This window comes from Esox lucius, chromosome 12 (genome assembly GCF_011004845.1).
Source record: "Esox lucius isolate fEsoLuc1 chromosome 12, fEsoLuc1.pri, whole genome shotgun sequence".
Taxonomy (NCBI): domain Eukaryota; kingdom Metazoa; phylum Chordata; class Actinopteri; order Esociformes; family Esocidae; genus Esox; species Esox lucius.
In genome coordinates this window covers 18,623,263-18,645,845 of record NC_047580.1, presented here as the reverse complement: position 1 = coordinate 18,645,845, position 22,583 = coordinate 18,623,263, and the positions used below count along the sequence as shown (strand labels likewise).

The following is a 22,583-nucleotide window of genomic DNA, read 5'->3' as shown; positions in this document are numbered from 1 at the left end:
AACTTTACACTGGACTTCAAGCAACGTGGATTCTGTGCCTGTCCTCTCTTCCTCCAGACTCTGGGACCTTGATTTCCAAAGGAAATGCTAAATGTACTTTCATCAGAGAACATAACTCAGCAGCAATCCAGAGCTTTTTGTCTTTAGCCCAGGCGAGACGCTTCTGATGCTGTGTCTTGTTCAAGAGTGGCTTGACACAAGGAATGCGACAGCTGAAACCCATGTCTTGCATACGTCTGTGCGTGGTGGTTCTTGAAGCACTGACTCCAGCTGCAGTCCACTCTTTGTGAATCTCCCCCACATTTTTGAATGGGTTTTGTTTCACGGTCCTCTCCAGGGTGCAGTTATCCCTATTGCTTGTACACTTTTTTTCTACCACATCTTTTCTTTCCCTTCGCCTCTCTATTAATGTGCTTGGACACAGAGCTCTGTGAACAGCCACCCTCTTTAGCAATGACCTTTTGTGTCTTGCCCTCCTTGTGCAAGGTGTCAATGGTCGTCTTTTGGACAGCTGTCAAGTCAGCAGTCTTCCCCATGATTGTGTTGCCTACAGAACTAGACTGAGAGACCATTTAAAGGCCTTTGCAGGTGTTTTGGGTTAATTAGCTGATTAGAGTGTGGCACCAGGTGTCTTCATTATTGAACCTTTTCACAATATTCAAATTTTCATTTTCATTAGTTGTCAGTTATAATCATAATAATTCAAAGAAATAAACACTTGAAATATATCAGTCTGTGTGGAATGAATGTATACATTATACAAGTTTCCCTTTTTGAATGTAATTACTGAAATAAATCAACTTTTTGATGATATTCAAATTTTATGACCAGCACCTAAATATACATTTATGTGTATATTTATTGATATTTTTTTATATTTACTTGAATCTGATTTGAATCCACAAAAACGGCACATTGACTCAGAACTTCTGGTCATTAGATGGGCGGGTTGCTGTGGAAAAACATTAAGATATGGCTAATGGCAAATAGCATGTTTACATGGAGCTTGTGTGAAGGCTATAGTTCAGAGTATTCAAATACTGCATTGTGTAAATATTTTACAAGGTTGCTGGTGAAAATGACTGCATGAATTGATGTGTTTTATGAGTCTTTTTTGTAAGGTTGTTTTATTCCACCCTCTGTATTAAATATACATAATAGTAGTGCTATATATAGACATGGCCATATCTGGCAGAGAGGGCATGATGAGTGAAATACTCCAAACCGGGTCTTAACTGCATCCCTGTAATCATATACAAAACTTACATTGGTCAAATTTTACAGACTGGCCTGTTTAGCTGTTTCTTGGTGCAACAAAAACAAATGGGACTGCAATTAAAAGATATACTTGGTCGTCACCTTGTCATCACATAACGGCATCAGAGACATCGGCAGGGCAGAGAAGGTTGAGGAGGCCATGGAAGAATGAAGAGGGGCCCAGCCTCTACGAGGCAGGCAGTTAGGCCCTGGTGCTAGATGAGAGCTGACATTAGCAGGATGTAAATGATTCAGGATGCAGACATGCCTGAGTGAACCCAACACTCATCTTCAATAATGCAGCAGCCTGACGGAGCCCTCTGCTCAGCAAGCGGACTGGATGGGAGGAGGACACCGTAATGTTACAGTGGCTGACTGGCTGGATGCCTGACTGGCTGTCTGACTGGCTGCCTGGTCACTGCACCCACACAGCCAGTCTACTGCGCCGCTGCAGCAACTAAATGACACCCTGTCACGTTATTGTAGCCAGTGCTAATTACTAGTGGTGGCGTACTCTGACAGTTCTTTGGAACCTCCTTTCCTCTGAATTTCTTAAATTTCACTCCAGGAAGAGGTTGGTAGAGAATAACTCCCGAATGATGCTCACGATTCAGCGTGTTGATGACTACTTAATTGATTCCTCTTTGATTCAGTTCCTTGAGTTTCTGTGAAGCACGGTGCTCGCTGAAGTGACGGGAAAATGAAATGGAGCAATTAGTCGTTGTAACGGAGGCTACGCCTCGACGCTTTAAGACTGCAGTCTGGCCGTGTAGAGATGGCGTGGACTAGGGGTTGTGGGAGTCAGTCAGTCAGGTACATGCTGCAGTCGTGTGTGCAGTCAGACAGGGAGTTTATTTGTAGACGAGCTTCCTTTCCTGGCTAAGTGCTCTTCCCTGCTGGAGGAGTCAGTTGGGGTGAGGTTCCTCCTGCTGCAGTCTGTGCCCCCCCTCCCGCTCCGTCTCTTACATGATGGCTGCAGCGATGTGATACAGCCCCTGCCGTTTTATCCAACTGGAGAACTCCAGGAACTCCCAAGCATCTAGAACGTTAGATGAGTCCGTTATGAAGCAGCCTACAGGGAAATGTTTGATTTGTTTTAATGCGTAACAATTGGCGTTTCAATTGGCGTTTCATCGTTTTCCGGGTGTCAGATTTTCTTGATCATTCTTTTTTCTTTTTATGTTTATTTTTTCTTTTATTACCATGTCTCATTTCTTTTCTCTGAACCTGTGAATGTGATGTTGATATATTGCTTTTTTATAGTGGTAAGATTAGTTGTAAGCAAGCATTGTATAGATAGATCAATATAGATAGATCTATTGAAAAGGTACAATTCAAAAACAAATGATATGTAGTAGGTCTATTAGAAAAAAATGTCATGTACACTTTCAACAGGCGAGGACTACATTGTTGATATAGATGATCTAGGCTGCATAACTCCTGGCTGTGTTTCCACTTAGCCCACTCTGATCCTGGGGGAGTTGAGAACAGGCGGGCAGGGCTGCAGTTAGTTCTAGTGGCTCTGTGGTGGCAGGCATCCATGGCTCACCATGTTGCCTCAGCAGTTCATTAGCAGCAGGACCACTGAGTGTAGTAAGTGTTACTGTTCAGCAATGTTGGCATTTCAAGTCTACAGCTCTTGTGAAACATCCAAGTGGAGAAAAGCTACAGTATTCTCACCTCTTTGTGAGATTTTTCTTGTGGAATCAATGTCTGTAGAGTCTTTTCCTCAGTTGAGTAACTGAGGACACTGTACTAGTACCATCATTGGTTAAAGTAAGGTGATATTCCTTCTGTGTTTTTGGTCTGACTTAACATCATCAGTGAGCTGATGTTGCAAATGTGGCAGTTTTGTTCATGTCACTATTAGTCAGTTTCCCCTCACTGCGCTCCGTGCCAGTCTCAGATGGACAGATGGGATTGGAGAAAAGGTTCCACTGCGCTATATTATAGCCAAGGTTCGAAGTAAATGTCTTAGACAAAACACCTGAGGATTTCAAAGGGGATTTGCTGAAGTCAAGGCTATAACATGTTTGCTGTATAGCGTGGCAAAAAGGTTGTCATATTGTGAAAGATGATCTTGAATGGCTATGCTTGCCCCACAGAAGATGTAAACCGGATTAGGCAGACAAAATGGCCATTTTCAACATTGAGGTCGTTTGGATGATCTCTGCACGTATGCTGGGTGAAACCCCACTTAAAGGTGACAGTTCAGCAGGGACCTGACTATTTCTGCCCAGTGATACACTGCACTCTTCTAAACAAGGCCTTTGTACAAAAAGCTGAAAATGTCACTGACTCAACCAATAGAAAACATGTCTTTAATTAAACAAACCATAAGCTTGTTACATTTAATTGACCGTTACCATCATCTTTAGGTAAAGCCCATTGCATTCAGGATTACTGTTGCTCAGCTCTAATGTGTCTTTCATGAACTTAAACTTCAAGAAACTTTGGTAATGGAACTTCTTTCTAAGAATGTATTATATATAGGTAGGTCCTACTTAAAACTATGCTTTAAAGGTTTTGAGTGCTTTAAGTCTTCAAGTGCACAATGTGCCAGAAGTTCTAAAACCCATTATAACGCCAAATGTCATGTGTAATATCTCAGCTGTCTTTGTTTGGTGACAGATGTGTACCTGGTTTGTAGACCGACTCCAGCATTTTCTTTCAAAATGCTTTCAGATGTGAAATCCTGGTCCAAGTTCTCCAGCCGGAGTCAACATAATTCACATTTTGAGTTGTTATTTATAGTATTTTATAGCCTATATAACATCTAATACAGTGCGAAGGCCAGAGATGTGTATTTATTCTGCTAAATTAAAATGTTTTAGTTGCAAAGCAGAATGAATCTGAAAAGGAACTACCTGTACAAATGTTTGTTTTCGCACCAGAATATGCTTGTATGAATAGTCCCCTGGCCTAGGTTACATGAGTCCATGTGACAAAGTCTAAATAAATGTTTAATGGTCATGTCTTCTAGTAGGCTGTAGTCTTGTTTTGGAACAGCCCTTGATAGAGGGTCATATCTTTCCATCCCTAAGGGCTAGATTCAATATTTTTTTTCCTTAGGAAAAGAGAGACTTGTCAGACTATGACAGTGAGATACAGAGGGGAAAATACTGTTGAGCCAGATGACACCTTTAAAATAGGGCTGTTCAATATTGTGACACAAATGTCCTGTAGCTAGACTATCGTTATATTCTTCTATTAAACTCAATGGTTTTTTATGTTCAATTTAATCGTTTTTAAATTGAACTTAAAGTATTTGGACGCTGCCACATGTTTTTTTGTGGCTCTGAATTTCAGCAGTTTTCAACCTCAATCACTGAGGTTTGCAGCTATCTTTTAGTTTGAGTGTATTTTTGAATCCATATCTGATGTATTCCAGCACCTTTTTGTGCATAGTCCTTCATTCAGGGCTCCAAAAGTATTTGGACAGATCAACATCATATACAAGGAAGTACTCCTTTTTAGGACTTGGTCGCATTTCTTTTGCTTGCAATGTTTGCATTAAGTCTGTCCAAGTACTGGAATACAGAGCCAAAGAACAGAATATCCTCTCTGTGTTTTTTAAGGGTAGCTCACTAGAAGGCTGGTGTGACAGGTTAGCTACAGGGAAGGATGTGTGATATGTCTGATGGCGACTGACTGACCACATTCCCCTCTGCTCATCAGCAGATGGAGGTTGTATATGTGACGGTTGCCATGCAAACTTCAAACTGCTGAACAGAACTGCTAGAAGCATGTGGTGCTACTAATGTGAATTCTCCATACCATAATATCATAGCCCATACAATATTACGATAACACTGAATAATATTGCTGTATTTAAAACATTGATATTAGCGTGTATGACAATGATTCACATTAATGGAATTATATGTGTTGATACATATAAACAACATGGTGTTATTAATATAACTATTGCTCACCAATATGAAGTGCATTATAAATAAGTCATTGCCCAGTTGTTACTAGGGCTCTAGGTTATTTTCCTGGGTAGGTCAAGAAAATCTCCTGGCTTCAGTTCAGTGAGGCATGACTGTGACTTTGATTTGTCCCCTGTCCTCACTGCAGATGTGTCTGGCACGGCGGTTATGGCCCATCACGGGGGCCAGCTGGGGGGCCACGGTCTGGGCTCTGTGCTCAGGGACCTGGTAAAGCCTGGGGACGAGAACCTGCGTGAAATGAACAAGAAGCTGCAGAACATGCTGGAGGAACAGCTGACCAAGAACATGCATCTACAGAAGGTAGGCTGACACCCTGGCTGGCGGTAGGTCGGAGAACAGAGGGCTGGCTACAGCGGAGAACCTCGGGGAGATTAGAGACGCTAGTGGATGACATGGCTTAGGTTCTGTAAACCCTCCGGGGGAGCCTGTGGAGGTCCCTGTCAGGCCTATGGTTAGAAGAGTTCATGTATACCAAGGGCCTCTGGTAGTGGGAGAGATGTGTGTACTGTGTAGGTGGCCTGCCTGCCTACTGCTGTCATCCGTCCCAGTGACAAGCCCACCGGGGGGGATTATTCATGACAGGCCAAGAAGTGGGCGTTCCTCCTTAATGCCCTAATTGTTTTCTTCGCAGAAATAGAAATGGGTCTCCAAGCAAAGCATGGTGGTGCAGTCTCATGTGTTTTATTTCATTACCCTGGTTTTATCATGATGCAGATGTTTCACCTTTGAACATTAAACTGATACTGCTGAACTAATGTGGGTGCTCTTTCCCTTGTCCAGTCTGAGTGCTCTGTTCAGTGATGCTTCAGAGATACAGGGAAAGGTCTGGGTTGATATTTCTACCGTGTCTGAGCTAGTTAGCTCCAGTGAGGAGGTAGGGCTGTGGCTGGTCTCAGAGACTGTCCGGATCTGTGGGTGTGTAGGAGTGCTGCCTGCCCACCGGGATTTGGAAGTTACAGACATCAACAGGGGCTTAGAAGAAACCCAACAAAAATATATAATACAGCCATATCTTTGCTGTCTTTCTGAATAAGTGAGGTGTGTGCTGCCCATGGGAGATAATCTCCCCCAGACCCCCCAAAATGAACAAAGCTACCTCTGATTGACAGACAGCCGATGATAACGTGGAAGGGTATCAATCGTAAAAGAAAAATTATAATGTATGCAACACAACTATTCTGGGAATGTGCTGCATTGTTCTAATGCAAATTGGAGCTAAATTTTTGTACCATTTCTTTTATCCCAAATAATCCCTGAGAGAATGTCATTCTGTCAGGAAGCCCTTACATGTCTTATAAAGCAGCCTGACAATGGGGGCAATTTGGCCATGCTGCTTCACAGTGTTCCAGATTAAGAAACCACGATCTGAATAAACACTTGCGACGACTCCATCCATCCTTCTCTTCTCTGCTCACACCTCTCCTTCCTGTCTGGTACCAGCAGCCGCTCAGCAATGCCCACAGCCCTACCTCCTCTCTGCTAGCAGCGGCCATTCAACCATGGGCAGCGTTGTGCTGGGGCTGATGAAGCGATGACGCAGTCCACCGGTGCAGATGACGAGGCGTTTTGTGGCCACGGTACAAGGCTCTTGGGTTTGCTGCCCGTGACCCTGCGAGCGGGCAGGCTGCAGTCCCCTCCCATCTCCTCTGGATTGTGGGGCAGCGGCGGGCAGCAAGCTCATGACTATTTAGTGCCAGTTGGGGCCGCCAGCGCAGAAACAAACAGACCTGTTAATATTTAATGGCCCTGGCTTTAGTGAGCACAGATGGAACAGTGGCTTTATCTGGGAGGAGATTGCAGCTGAACCAATCTGTCAGTCTAATAGCTGCCTCACAGCATGGTTCAGGGGTGGGTTGATACAGCCTAATGTTCGCTGAGAAGGTTTCCAACACCTTGCATCAACCCCCTGAAGTTCAGTAGCCACTAGCTGAAGTACATCAGAATGAAAGGGAATGCGTTGATGAAAGAGTCTTGCAGTTAGATATAAATGTCAGAAATAAGCCGGGGTTTCTAGCTTTTATCAGCTTTGTGGTATTAAAATAGCAATTCCTCTGTCTTTTTTAGGACCTTGAAGTTCTGTCTCAGGAGATTGTCCGTTTAAGTAAAGACTCTGGAGCTTGCTCTGCAACGGGATAAGATGGGACCACAAGCCTCTGCTGTATCAGGACACATTCATTACTCTGTCCCTCTCACCTGTTCTGTGGTAGAAGACACTACCCATCCATGCTGCCTGGTGGGACCTACGGCTGGGAACCCTTCAGTGTAGAAAGGGAGGGAAGAAAGGGGTTGATATGGGTTTTTTGTTTTTTTGGCAACAGCTTTAATACTGAATGTACTCATTGTAATACATGTTGGTTCTAACTGCGGAAAATGGCATATTCAGGCTGCACAGTCGGCTGTCTGCCTCCCCACTCTGAGGAATGCAGCACCGGCAGGAACCGGGATGACAGGAAATATCCAGAACACAGTGCGTTACTGGTTCACATCTTCAAGAGATTGTTTAGTGTTGTAAATAACAAGTGACATTCTGCTTACTTATACAAAGACCTGTTGTGTTTTGCCTGTACTTGTATGGAATTTCACTATATTCAGCAACTCTTGTTTATTTTTGTTTGTATGAATCCTGTATATATATATAATTCTGGAAAATCAATTGTGGTAATTTATCTGTCTCTGAGTAATAAGTATTGTATGAAGTTATTGTTAAATATTTAAGTCTGTCTTATGTTCTGAAAACTGAGTATTCTGTAGTCATACATTTCAGTCTTTCTACTTTTGATTTTAGTTTGCCCCTGGACTGCAACAGAGGCACAGAGGCCTTGGCTACTCAGCATTTTCTGTCAACATGAATATGCTGTCTAACTCTAGACACTCGCTGGATGCCGGCTTTGTGCCCCTTTTTTTAATTTCAATTCAAGTGCTTTCTCTATCCCCAGTTAAGATCCCTGGTTTGTTTGGATTAGCAGATGTAATTCCAGTTTAACTCCTCTTTGAAATTAGATTCTGGATGGAGGAAACAGGATTCTCTTTGATGAGCAGGTTTGTTAGATTAGTCATCTTCGCCTGGCTAAGTTCTAACAGCAGTGTCAGTCATCTGAGCGAGACTCTTCCATTCACTTCAGCCAGGCTCATCAGTATGCTTTCTTAGCTTCACACGGACAGGAAACTCATTAGGAATATTTATCTGGCATCATTACCCAGCCATTAACGTTTTTGTAAGATGAACTGGCCCATTGCACTGGAGTGATGGACAGGATGGAGGAGGGAAACTTGGCTCTTACAGTAGTTTGTGTTTTGAATCACTTTAACACCAGTAGTTGGGCAGATCAAATAATATGCTATACACTCCATGTAAAGACAGCGCTGGCATGCAGTGTTCATACCTAGCTTTACATCATGTTGTGTGGCTCGTTTTGGATCAGGCCGTGTGCAACGCTCTGTCACACTGCATTGAGTGGACTGAGCTTTTCCTGCTTGTTCTGTTATACTTGACATGTTTCCTTATCTGAGAATGTTTTTTAAATTCAGACCTCTGGAACTTGTTTAGGAACATAGAAATGTATCATGTTTTCTACATATCTGCCAGTTATCATAATCATCAGTTAATTTGACATTTAACACTAAATATTGTATCTTTACCATTTTAAATTTTTTATTTCTGCCAGTAATCTATATGTGAAGTTTATACATTTGCAGTCCCCCCCCCCCATATTTCTCATGTGTTAAGTTATATTCTTTAATGGAGCAAAGTTTGTCTGAGCAACAACCCCACACCACCAAGTTGCAATGAAGTGCCGATCTGAATCAGTTTACTCAAAGACCCAGCTGTCCTGAAGAGATGCAGTGGAAGACGTTTAGATCCAGACTAGTATAGTCTGAATCAAAATGTTTATATTTACTAGTATATTAGGCATATTAAGTGATACTGTAGAGAAGTTCACTTTGCACTTTTTGAACACATTAAAGATTGTGCTTTATTTACATAGTCCTGTCCACTTGTCCATTGACTTGCCTTAAAGTGTTTATATTGCCAAATCTGGCTACATCGAAGTCCTTATGACTAATAAAACAATTATTCAGGTTGAAATATACAGTACAACAAGACCGTGCAAGAATCCTCAAGAGCTTCCCCTGTGGACTATTCCTTTAAGATTTCTGTATTTGTCAACTGTCTCTTCAGCTAAATATCCATAATGTCATGCAGTGTCAATAAAAATGGTTGTAAAATATATTCAGTGTTTCATCTCTTTTGTGTGTTGTCCTGAGCTTATACAATTAACTTCCATTTCAGCAGTTATGTCAGGGTGTAGCATGTTAAGATTATCCAATCTGACCTTAAATCAGCTTAAAATTTTTTTTTTTTTTTGCGTATTTCAAAGGTGATTAGGATAGTCGGATGCTGAAATTGATTATTTTGATCCCACTGGGAGGGTGGATTTAGAACGGGGAAAGGCACTAAAACAAAAGAAATGTCAGTGAGTTATGTGATTAAAGCTTTCTTACTGACAACCAGTGCATCGGTATGTTTAGTTGGTTGTAGGAAAGTATGAAATTGATAAGTTTCAAGTGTGTTCTGTTTTTTTGTCTAGGTTCCTCTATGTATTTTACTTGTGTTTACTTCTCCCATGACAGTATAGTAACGCCATAACCTGTCTAGTTGACAACATTCTCGGCCTCTTCTAAAATGTAGAAACTGTCGTTTTGATATTAATGGACCAAACAACTTGGAAAAAAGGATTGTTTACATTAAGATAATTATTTTAAGGTTTGTGGAATTGGAAATAGTAATAGATAAAAGAGCAAATTCTTAACAAAAAAAGTTAATGATCCAATATAACTACTTGGCCTGTGGAATGGATACATTTATAGTTACTTCTACAATTATTTTAACACAAATATACACAGAATATTAACGTTTGTTCCGCTATATGTATGTACAATCAGCCGAAGAGGATGGCCACAGATTCAGAAAGAAATGACAGAGAAAATAGTACAATACTTTGGGATTAGAGGGGTTAAAAACTTTCCCTGAAAGAGATAAGGTAGGACACTCATTCCTTGCATAACACAGACACCTTTCAAGGACAATGAGGGCACGTGCCCAAATGGAATTCTCACCTTCCAGGTGATAAAATCTCAGCTCGGCCCTACACAAATTGATTCTGATACACACTTTGTAGTAACTTGGCTACTTGGTGTGGTTTTTCTTCTTCAGGGAACCAGAGTGATGGACATGTCCTACATCTTTTAAGACGTGGAATATTGGATTCCATGATCCTTCGGAGCGCCCTGTTCTTCCATGGGGATAGTCTGACCCTGCAATGAAGCTGGCCAGATGCGTTCAGGCTAGTGGCGAACATCCAGTTGCATGCATCCATAATAACCATAAGGGAGGGACGGCAACAGCAGGCAAAAGCAGTCACGGTAGCATACTATAGCCCACAGCTGAAACGAAACAGGGGCGAGAGTTTTAACTTGTTACTTCCAGCAATAATTAAGAACGTTGAAAATAAGTTCATAATTTGGGGCTACAGCTCAGTCATGGTTACATTCCTGCTCTCTTATGCATTTTGTTAGAAAATTGCAACTACTATTATTGTATTTACTGAAAATGATTTAGAATGCCCATGATCAACCTTTTTGGTTACTTAACCGCCAAGTTAATTTTGTTAATTTCTAGTACCACTAAAGTACTACCTCTTGCATTTTATCAGAAAATATATTGTTTCACGAGACTTCTAAAGTACCCCCTGTAGAGAGGCTAAGTACCCTCAGGGGTACTAACACCCCTGATTGAGAAACACAGCAGCATAGAGGCTCAATTTTGGTAAGTTGGCTGAACTAAAAGACATTAAAGATTAACTAGAGGTGAACAGAGTGCATTATTCATAAAAAATAAAAAATAAAACGTGTTGTTGTACCCATCTCAAACATTTTTACATTTGCATATTCAGTAGTTGTGATTCACGTTTTACCTGTTCAAGGGGGATAAAGCCCTGCACCAAAACCTCCACTACTCCAAAATGGCATCAGAGATTCGGGAGATTTGGGATCTTCACTAAACTCCAAACCATTCTCTAGATCATGTATAAATCATAGATTCACTTGAAGCTGAAGCAGACATCAGGCCTGTGAGCACACATTTGGCTCCCATCTCCTCAGTCATTCAGTTGTTAAGCACTGCCGTGTGCTGGATTTCTTAAAGGCCCAGAACATTCAAATATTTGATGATATCTCAGCAGTAGGAGGTCAAAATAAAACTGAAGATGTGGAAATGATGAATAATGCCCTTTTGGGTGTAAACGTTGTTAAACGAATCCTTTGGAATTTCTGCCAGTTCAAACAGGATCATATTTTCTCCTGCGTCATGATTTTAGAAGGCTTTTAATTACATTGATGTTTTAGCATACATTTTAGAAAGTAAAAATGCTCCATATTCTCCCCAAAAGAAAAGATAAAAACACATACAAAAAACTGGTGAACCCGCCTGCCATTCGTTCTCCACTCTAATGGCCCATTGTTGCTTTTCCCATCTTAACTTCCCATCCTCACCTAACTTGCCATTCAGGCGTAGTTGTTTTACATTTTTTGTTTCATCCGACCAGTGTTTTTTCCCCTAATTTTCTCTAGGTATTTTAATTTCAGTTTCACAAACTCCAGACAGCCTGTTGCTTCCTTTTACTCATTAGTGGCTTACCTCTAACCACTCCACCATAAAGGCCTAATTAATGGAGTGCTCCAAAATGTGATTGTTATTCTTGCAGAATACTCTAATTTCTTTTGTCATCCATGTCAACTTGGAGCTTCTACAACACATTTCTGTATTTATTACAAATATTTACCAACATGAACTCAATGTCACCTTTTTATGTTTTAAGGAAGTTTCAGTATCTTATAATAAAATATCCAACAGAACAAAATGCTTTTGTACCATTTGTAATTGTCTAAAGAGATATAATTGGTCACGGATTTAACTACTATTGCTGGGCACTGAGCATATTTAGATGCCTCCAACATTACACATTTAGTAAATCCAAGATGCATTTGAAAGTTACTTGCGGTAAAATGTTTGTATGACTATACTTGTATTGATTGGAGTGTGGGAAATATATTGTGCATTTCCTATTTTAATAGGCTTATAACAAATTACAGACAAAATTAACAACAGTTAATAACATAAACATGACAGAATAAACACATTTCATAGAATAGATGGCCAAATCTGTCATCTGAATCTAAAGAAAATCCTAGATCAATCTAGCTAGTACGTAGTACGCCCCTCTGATGGCAGTAAAGAAATGCACATGACAGAGGAAAAACCAAAACAAGCTAACAAGACAGCCAGCCACACAGGACCTACATGCTGTACGGCGAGTATGAAAAGGACTGGACAGACACACATACAAAATTCAATAGCGAGGGAATGGGGTCTTTAGAACATCCTGTCTGCCAAACAAGGCTGTATATGTACATACTGAATCTACAAAATAGGTCTCCTATCGCCCACATCAGACTCAGAAAGGCCAAAGGAGGTTCAGGTAAATAAATGATTTTACATTTTTTTTAGCTTTTTCCATTAAATACAGCAATTTGCACTTACAGCAATTTGTCAGACATAGGATGTTAAAAAAAACAAACATAATTACCAAGACTGCAAGGGGACTTGAAGTATTGCACTGGATTTAGGGATGATTGACAGATAGGACCATGAGGCAGCCCACCTTGCAAAGACCCTGGTGGCTTGCAAAAGGACGAGTTAGCTGTTTTGTCAATCAGAGTTTGGGTTACAATCTCAGTGACAATTGAATGAATACAATTTTTAAACATATTTATTTTTGTAGGCATCATAAAACGTTATTTCTTTTTATATGAAACTTACCCTAATTCAAACCTGCTGTTTTATTGACATGTCATATTCTCCAAAGTGCATATCTTTTATTAAACTAATTGCTTTTCTTGAATTTCCTGTCCATTGGGAAATGAAGTATCAAAAGGTGAAGACAAGTTTTATTGAGTTAATTTACCAAATGATATCGACACATTTGGAGGTTAAGGTTAATTGTAGTGTCATTGTTTCAACCTTTCAAATCTGGTTTTAATTAAACACAATTCACTGAGGTGTCTCACTCTTGACATTATTGGACTGATGTAGGCATGCAGTGGTGATCCAACAGTAGAACTAAGTGTTTCTCCTGAGTGTTGAATTATTCAGTTAATACACCTTCATGTTTACCTCAAGGCTGCACCTGAAACACTCTGAGATGTATTGTTCTCTATTCACCCAATAGTGACTAACTGGATTAAATGGTAATGTGTAGTAGATTGCTTTATACATCCACTCCAAGATGAAGACTCCAATATATTTTACTGTGTTAGAATTCACAGCTTTTTTTCTTCTTTTAAAATCAAGAGATTGAAAATAGTGTCAACCAAAACACTTGTTTTGTATCATAGCATACTGTTTTGTATTTAATTTGTTTTATAAAATGTTTTATTAAAAAAGTATTGTGGCTAACCCACCCTCACCGGAAGACAAAATTATCTTTGGTCTACATTTTTAAAGCTAATTTGGCATATTTTTAGACCTTTAGGAAAGAGTATACATGCAGTGAATATAAAAAGTCTACACACCCCTGTTAAAATGCCATGTTCTTGTGATGTAAAAGAATGACACAAAGATAAATAATGTCAGAACATTTTCCACTTTTAATGTGACCTAAAATATGAAAAACCAATCACATGATTTATCTTTGTCTCATTCTTATACATCACAAGAACCTGGGATTTTCACAGGGGTGTGTATACTTTTTATATCCACTGTAGGTATACCATGATAAAAAATACAGGTATACAAGATGTTACTAACGGTCTCCATCCAATGTTAAGACCCAGTCTTGGTTCTCGTGTGCCAGACATTTTTAACTATGCTTGGATGTTTTGCATGAATAATGAAAAACCTGTGTATGGTCATAGTATACACTGATTGATTACCTTTGATAAGAACCTGTTTTCATTGTGCTATTTGTAGTTCAGTGAAGTGAGTGAATAGGTCCAGTGTTTTAATATTTTTGCAAGGTAATGTATATACAGTACTTCTATACAAAATCCACTATGTGTTTGACCCCCTTTCACCTTCAGAACTGCCTTAATTCTACGTGGCATTGATTCAACAAGGTGCTGAAAGCATTCTTTAGAAATGTTGGCCCATATTGATAGGATAGCATCTTGCAGTTGATGGAGATTTGTGGGATGCACATCCAGGGCACGAAGCTCCCGTTCCACCACATCCCAAAGATGCTCTATTGGATTGAGATCTGGTGACTGTGGGGGCCATTTCAGTACAGTGAACTCATTGTCATGTTCGAGAAACCAATTTGAAATGATTTGAGCTTTGTGACATGGTGCATTATCCTGCTGGAAGTAGCCACCAGAGGATGGGTACATGGCGGTCATAAAGGGAGGGACATGGTCAGAAACAATGCTCAGGTAGGCCGTGGCATTTAAACGATGCCCAATTGGCACTAAGGGGCCTAAAGTGTGCCAAGAAAACATCCCCCACACCATTACACCACCACCAGCAGCCTGCACAGTGGTAACAAGGCATGATGGATCCATGTTCTCATTCTGTTTATGCCAAATTCTGACTCTACCATCTGAATGTCTCAACAGAAATCGAGACTCATCAGACCAGGCAACATTCTTCCAGTCTTAAACTGTCCAATTTTGGTGAGCTTGTGCAAATTGTAGCCTCTTTTTCTTATTTGTAGTGGAGATGAGTGGTACCCGATGGGGTCTTCTGCTGTTGTAGCCCATCCGCCTCAAGGTTGTGGGTGTTGTGGCTTCACAAAAGCTTTGCTGCATACCTCGGTTGTAACGAGTGGTTATTTCAGTCAAAGTTGCTCTTCTATCAGCTTGAATCAGTCGGCCCATTCTCCTCTGACCTTTAGCATCAACAAGGCATTTTCGCCCACAGGACTGCCGCGTACTGGATGTTTTTCTCTTTTCACACCATTCTTTGTAAACCCTAGAAATGGTTGTGCGTAAAAAAAATCCCAGTAACTGAGCAGATTGTGAAATACTCAGAACGGCCCGTCTGGCACCAACAACCATGCCACACTCAAAATTGCTTAAATCACCTTTCTTTCCCATTCTGACATTCAGTTTGGAGTTCAGGAGATTGTCTTGACCAGGACCACACCCCTAAATGCATTGAAGCAACTGCCATGTGATTGGTTGATTAGATATTTGCATTAATGAGAAATTGAACAGGTGTTCCTAATAATCCTTTAGGTGAGTGTATAAAACAACAGAACACAAAATGGACACAGAACGAAATGTTGAGTTGTCAAATGGAACCTGTCTTGAACCTGTAGGAGTGTGTATGCTCCTTTCTTGATATTTTCAGATAATTACAATGTGTTGTCCCAACTTCCTCATTCTGACTCTGGATTATGGCCTCTGCTCCCATTAAGCTGATGTCTGCCACACATTCAGAAATGTGTTGCTCCTCTTAGGTGTCATTGGGGAGTGAAGTCAGAAGAGTTAGTGCCATCCACAAAGCAAAAATAAGAGACACCATGTGAGGTTATGATAGGGCCAAGTGACAGAGGGCATGAAAACAACATGGGGGAACACCAGTAGTGATGGAGCACATCAAAGAATGTGCAGAGCCTGAAATGCCGATTCCTGAGAAGGCACAGAAGAAGATGTGATGGTTCACAGTATTGAAGGTTACAGATAGATCTGGGGTGATGAGAAGAGAAAATAAAGAGTAAGCGTTGGCAGTGCTAAGAGCTTCTGTGACACAGGGGAAAGAGGTCTCATTTGAATTATCCATCTTAATGGCTGATATGTTAGGGTCTTAGAGATTTCTTTGAGAGAGATACTGTAGCACGCTTAAATGTTTTGGGTAAAAAAGACAGAAGGGATAACCGTCTGTAGTTTTTGACATCAATGATGATTGGATAGATTAGGAGTGTGTAATAAGGGAAAGGGAACCAAGATTGCCAGATCCTATGCATTTTATATTACTTGGTACATCATTTGATGGAACTTGAGTTGTTGAAAAAAGCAGTTGGGTTTAAATATATGGATATTCTGGAATAGGTGAAGCAAATAAGGGAGAAAAATCATCTATCATTCTCCCCAGCAACAATATTGGAGTATTGGGATGGCCAAAATGTTTTTTGCAGTTGCTGTTGAATATAGTAAAAAAATAAATACAACGTTATTTTAACAATCTACATATTTCTGCATGTGATCTCTTCACAACTATTTGGTCATCAAATGACAAAGGACTATGTTATTTGCCTCACTTAACTTCTAACTGCCTCCATATGGTCTACCTCTCAAAATCAGATGTTACATAAAAAAGGAAATGAGAAAAAGGTACTGCTCCTTTTGTCTCATCAACACATCTAACTAAGAGATAGTGCTGTAAATATCAACTGTAAATGAGCAGCTATGTTTTGAACAACCTCCCAGAAGAAAATCTGACCTTCTCCTCCACCGTACAGAACATACAAAATAAAAGCAGAGCATTCCTGCTCATCAAAACTAAATGAGAAACATCAAGCAAGTTACAGTTTAGTAAAGATGGGCAAACAGTGTTTAGGAAAAAAAAATCCATGTATCAGACTAAATTCATATCGTGTGAAGTCTGTGAAAGTCACAGGATAATCTTGTTCCCTAGAGCTGGTACTTTGTGAATATGTTACTTACTTGCTTCTAGCACAAAACTTGCTTTCAATTCAGGATGCAAATTATCTACTCAGAAGAGTAGGAAAAATACTTTGAGAAAAGGAGAGCTCTACCATAAACACACAAAGAGCTGTTAACATCAAAATGTTATGACAGATAAGTACCTGGAGAATTGATACATTGAAGGAGACAACCTGTCTTTCCATACTCTATAAAAGCTACAGTCAGGTCCAGGATGATGGGCACAATGGAGACCTATGAGCATGTGAGGTGATGTTGCTTCCAATGGTCCAATGACATCATGAACTTCACTAATTACCAGGGTATCAACAGATGCCACGACCTGCAGATAAGACTCAATAGAGTTCAGGATTTCACCATCTACATTTGGATAAACATGCATCCTCTGACAGGACAGGAGTAAAGTTCTCCCTGGCTCTGTGAATGCACACTGCTGCCTACAATAACATTTACCCTCTGTCTCCCTTGTACTGTATTGCAGTACAACTCTGCATTGGTGGTGACTAGGGTGTAACAGGAGCAAACCTGTTGATTACTTTCATACTGAATATTTTGTGCTGTATATAGTGCTATACAGCACGTTCTCTACATTTTGATGAGTTATAGACTGAATTTGTAATTGATTAAAGAAGTGAATTAACAGACAATACCCCATAATGACAAAGCAAAAACAAGTAATTATTGATTCATTTATTGAAAATAAAAAACTGAAAGAACTTGTGTGGTACTTTGTAGAAGTGCCTTTTGGCTGTGATCAGAACTTTGAGGCTTTGTGGGTATGCCTCTACCAGCTTCTTCAAGAACCTCTGTATTTTTCTCTCTTCATCCTTCCCTCAATCCTGACCAGTTTCCTAGTGGCTTCCATGTGGCCCCTTTACCCTAATCGATGGAGTGCTGCAGAGATGGTTGTCCTTCTAGCAGGTTCACCCACCACTGCAGATAAACTCTGAAGCTCTGTTAAGGTGGCAACTAGGTTCTTGGTCACTTTCCTGACCAAGGCCCCTGTCACCTTGTTATTCAGTTTGGCCGGACTGCCAGCTCTATGTGGTTCCAAACTTACACATTCTTTGAAATCCTCCCAAGATCAATGCTTTCGAGAGCTCAGAGATCTCCTTAGAGTTCCTTGGACTGCATGGCTTGATTTTGGCTCTGACATGCACTGTAAAGTGTGGGACCTCATGTGGGACATTGACAGAGGTGTGCCTTTCTGGTGTGCCTTTCCGGTCAATTGAATATGTCACAGGTTCTCAAGGATCAACAAAGGACACAAAGTGTCACAAGAGTCATGAAAAGGGATCTGAATATTTATGTACATTAAATATTTCAACTTTTTATTATAAATAGATTGGCACAAATTCCTAAAAACTAGTTTTCACATTGTCATTTGATGGCCAAAATCCTCAATAATCAATTATATGTGAAGTCAATCGCACAATATAATCTAGAGAATACTTCCCAAAAGCATTGTGTGTATGCATGTATGCAGCTGATGTAGCATCTGTGTAACATCATGCATCTATGATGAAATGGATGGATGTCCATCCTTTGTGGTTCGTTGACATAATGATCAAGTTAACTAAATACACGCACTTAGATTTATCTTTTTCTTAAGTGATAAAATAGTTACAGAATTATTCAACCATAACCTTGACTTTGAGGTGACGTGTGAGTTTACCCACGAACAATATTTAGTGGGACTAGACATGCAATAGCATATCTCTCTTACACTTGTTTTAGGTACGTGGATCATCATGTTTTGGCATGAGTGTTTGGTACGTTTGGTATGAGATCTGTACTTCTCTCACATCACAAACAAACAGCTACGTTTGGCCAATTAAGCATCCTTAGTGGTGTTTTGTGTGTCCATTTCAGACCTGTGTACACTGAAGCATTCCAGGAGCCAGCATCTATATCAGAGGTCAGAAACACTCTGGTACGTTACTGCCATGTTCTCATGCGTCCTGTTGCATCACGTCAAGTGTTTCCACACAGTGGGTAGGACTCGTAAGTTATGGATGTAACCTCAGTGGTGCATGCCAACCTGCCATCCTGGGGATAGTCTTGGCAGACTGAGATGTAGCTTAGCTATTTAATGATACAAAATCCTATTTCGTTGTGTTTATTGCTCTCCTGATATACTTTTAATTGAGGCTGACTCGCTATTACAGACACTTTCGAAATATCAGGTAATTGAGCTCTGACAGTCTGAGTATGACTTGTCTGGCAGGTTATGGCTTCATTTATAGTTTAATATTTATCTTAAAGTAACACTGTAACACATTATTTAATCCAAGATTAGAAGTATTTGGACAATGAAAAAAGGTACACTACCTGATATTTAAAAACTTTTTTATAACTTGATGTTCTTTTTTCTGTTTTTCATCTGGCTGTGACATAACCATGTTCTATTTTAAACATGGGAAACTGTGAAGTCAACATAGCATTTCCCCACCAGCCAGTTTAGAGGAAGGGTTTGGAGAAATGGGAATCCTGAGTTCCAGAGAAAAAATCACCAGCAATTCTCCTTTTCACTCCCGCATCTTATGATTTTTTAAGCTAGTGTGGAATCTGAGCATTAACAATTACAATATGAATGTACGTTTCATTGGAAGTGAACGTGCCTAGATAATGAGAACAACAGAAACCTCTCTGTTTAGATTATCTCTCTGTAGGTTGTGCTTTAATGACCAAAGGAATGTTTACGATAGCCATTTAGCTTGGGGGTTACTGTCTTGGAAACCTGATCTTTGCTAGTTAGAAACGCCCTTAAATGTATAGGCTAGCTGGTAACCAACATTACAGTGAGAAGACAATGGAACGTTAACCGAATGACATCTGTGCTGTATTTTTCCAATAAACTTGAGTGAACTTCTCCCTCGATTTGATACAGGTTCTACATTATTTGACCACTATACGAAACCGCCGATATCTAACACTGTGGAGAGTTGAGGTGTCCTATAAACAGGACACTGTCTCTCAGACTTGATTCTAACTTTAGAATGCAAGTGCAATCTATCCATTCCCACCCTGATATTGACATTGAGAAGATATTGTTATCTCTTACATTCCAGTTCATATTTAATCAGTGTTCAAGAATCTCTCCTGTCTTCTCAGAACGAGTCTCACAGATCAGCCTGCTTTAAAGAGTATTCTGCGTGCTCTGTATTTCATTTACTTTTCCACCACTTACTACTTCCAAAGAGGAGTGTAATAAAACCTATATATGACTTTCTGGAATTCTGCCTTCCGCATTACATTTTTCGAATAAACCAATACTTATTTTTTGCATTCTGTATGACCACATAGGCTATCACCAATAGGAAGGCTTTCCATTGCAGAAAGCCTTCCTATATGATATTAAACAGAAGCTTCTCTGATTGTTTTTCTTGTCCCTCTCCCATAACCACAGTAGACATCACAGCATCCTTCAACTGCTACAAGACTCAGGAAGCCTCCAACATGTCAATGCAACCCTTTCCCCCATAAAGGCCCTCTTACAACCAACACACCATCTTCTGCCCTTCAGTGTGAGATGTTTTGAAGAGGACAGTATGTTGCAGAGGTTCTATTGATTCTCTTCTAAGTGTATGTGTAATGAAATCTGCCTGGGTTGTTTTTAGCATCCAGAGTGGGTGTGCAGTGTGTCATTGCGGCAGTGTACGCACGATTACATGCAGTGTGGGTGTCTGTTAGAAACTGTGTGTGAGTCTCCTCATTGAGAAGGAAGGACTTCAGAGGAGTAAAATTATATTTTGCCTAATATTGTTCTTCATGCTATTTCATCCATTCTAGTATTTTCCTGGAGATAGTTAAAAGGTTTTATAACAAACCTTTTCACTTTCCAATGTAGGTGAAAAAGGATTTTCCACAGCTATTTAAGTCTGAGGCATAATCAGTGTAATTAAGTTAATAAGAATTAAAATAAAACGTCTTAAGCCAGGGTTAATTAACACGTATGTGTGACATGTGTTATTCATACTGCACAACTAAAACATTTTATATATATTTTTTGTTTCTAATGTCTGACAGAACTGCCCATGCCTGTCCCTTTCCATGATTCATGAGATTCATTTATGATCCAAGTAAAACCAACTAAAAACTGCTTCTTTTACATATCAAAGTACAACAACTCCTTGGCACTCCTTGATAGGAATACAACATAATATATTTCTGTAAGTTATAAAAACATCAAACAGGAACCAATAGCCCTTATTTTTATTTGTCTGTTTAGGAACAAACTGACTTCTGTTTTCAAATAGAAGAGGGATTTTTAAGATTTCATTTTCAAGATCTACTGATGCTAATGAGCACTATTTTATTGTTCTCTCCGGACAGTTAATAACTGTTGTTAATCAATTGTCCTTGGCCCATGTGCCCTGTCTGTCTGCTTCAATCCATTTCATCACCCTTCCATGCTAGTAAACTAGGGCTGTATGATGCACTAGAGACAATATCACATTGGGAATGGTCCATTAAGCCAGGAGTCCTAATCTGTAATGCGTGATACAAATGGTCCATAGCTCTGGTATCTGACCCACTGAATACATATACAGTAGGGGCTATAGAATAGGAATAAAACAAGATTGGCGTAATAACATTTGTATATTACAACTTTTCTATTTTTAGTAGATAGTATATATAGTAATGTTTGCAAAGCATTGGAGTAGCAATACGGTGTACTCCCTAATTGTTACAGGTTAACTGTCTATAAATATAAAAGCACTTTCATTGTTTGAGAATATGTTTTTCCATGACACTAAGAAGGATAAATTGCCTGAAGTCAAGGAGATTTATATACTGAAGATACCAGATCAGTTGAAAGTAGAAAAGACAACTGAAAGGAGTGTCATTCTCTAGTGGTTTTAGCTCTCTCTAGTTTCTATTCTGCCTCTTGTAATGTTGTTTTTATCTTGACAGTAAGTGATAGCTTCTCAATTTAAGCTACGACTTAAAATGTTCAAAACAACAGATCACGATAACCGGGCTGCCTTTATGGGATTAGTCCTTTAGTATTATCTCACTGTTTGTTGCATGTCATTCAGTATTCAGGTATTCACGTCAAAGTTCTATAGCTTATACATATAAACGGATGTTAAATGAACTAAGCAGATTTCCAACGTACTCACTGATAAAACTAATCTGTTGTGCATTCAGAGATATAATGACTGTGAGGTTTTGTTTCCTAGTCCTGTCTGTTTGTTCATCCCAGTCACCTCTATGTTCCTGGTCTCGCCGTCAGTTTCCTAGTCCGGCCTGTCTGTTTTTGTTCACCCCTAGTCACCTCTATGTTCCTGGTCTCGCCTTCTGTTTCCTAGTCCTGCCTGTCTGTTTTTGTTCACCCCTAGTCACCTCTATGTTCCTGGTCTCGCCTTCTGTTTCCTGGTCCTGCCTGTCTGTTTTTGTTCACCCCTAGTCACCTCTATGTTCCTGATCTCGCCTTCTGTTTCCTAGTCCTACCTGTCTGTTTTTGTTCACCCCTAGTCACCTCTATGTTCCTGGTCTCGCCTTCTGTTTCCTGGTCCTGCCTGTCTGTTTTTGTTCACCCCTAGTCACCTCTATGTTCCTGATCTCGCCTTCTGTTTCCTAGTCCTACCTGTCTGTTTTTGTTCACCCCTAGTCACCTCTATGTTCCTGGTCTCGCCTTCTGTTTCC

The 22,583-nt window shown here is 40.0% G+C and overlaps 1 protein-coding gene across 3 annotated transcripts in view; it reads left to right on the top strand.

Annotated features, from left to right (window-relative positions):
- gripap1 (GRIP1 associated protein 1) overlaps positions 1-9,439 on the top strand; it is a 50,424-nt gene extending 40,985 nt beyond the window's left edge. For all 3 annotated transcript variants that reach the window (XM_010891811.3, XM_010891813.3, XM_010891812.3), the window contains 2 exons: positions 5,338-5,510; positions 7,275-9,439. In XM_010891811.3, the coding sequence (XP_010890113.2) occupies positions 5,338-5,510; positions 7,275-7,346 (245 nt within the window). In that variant the 3' untranslated portion in view covers positions 7,347-9,439. The remainder of the gene's footprint in view (positions 1-5,337; positions 5,511-7,274) is intronic.
- Positions 9,440-22,583: the final 13,144 nt, after the last annotated feature.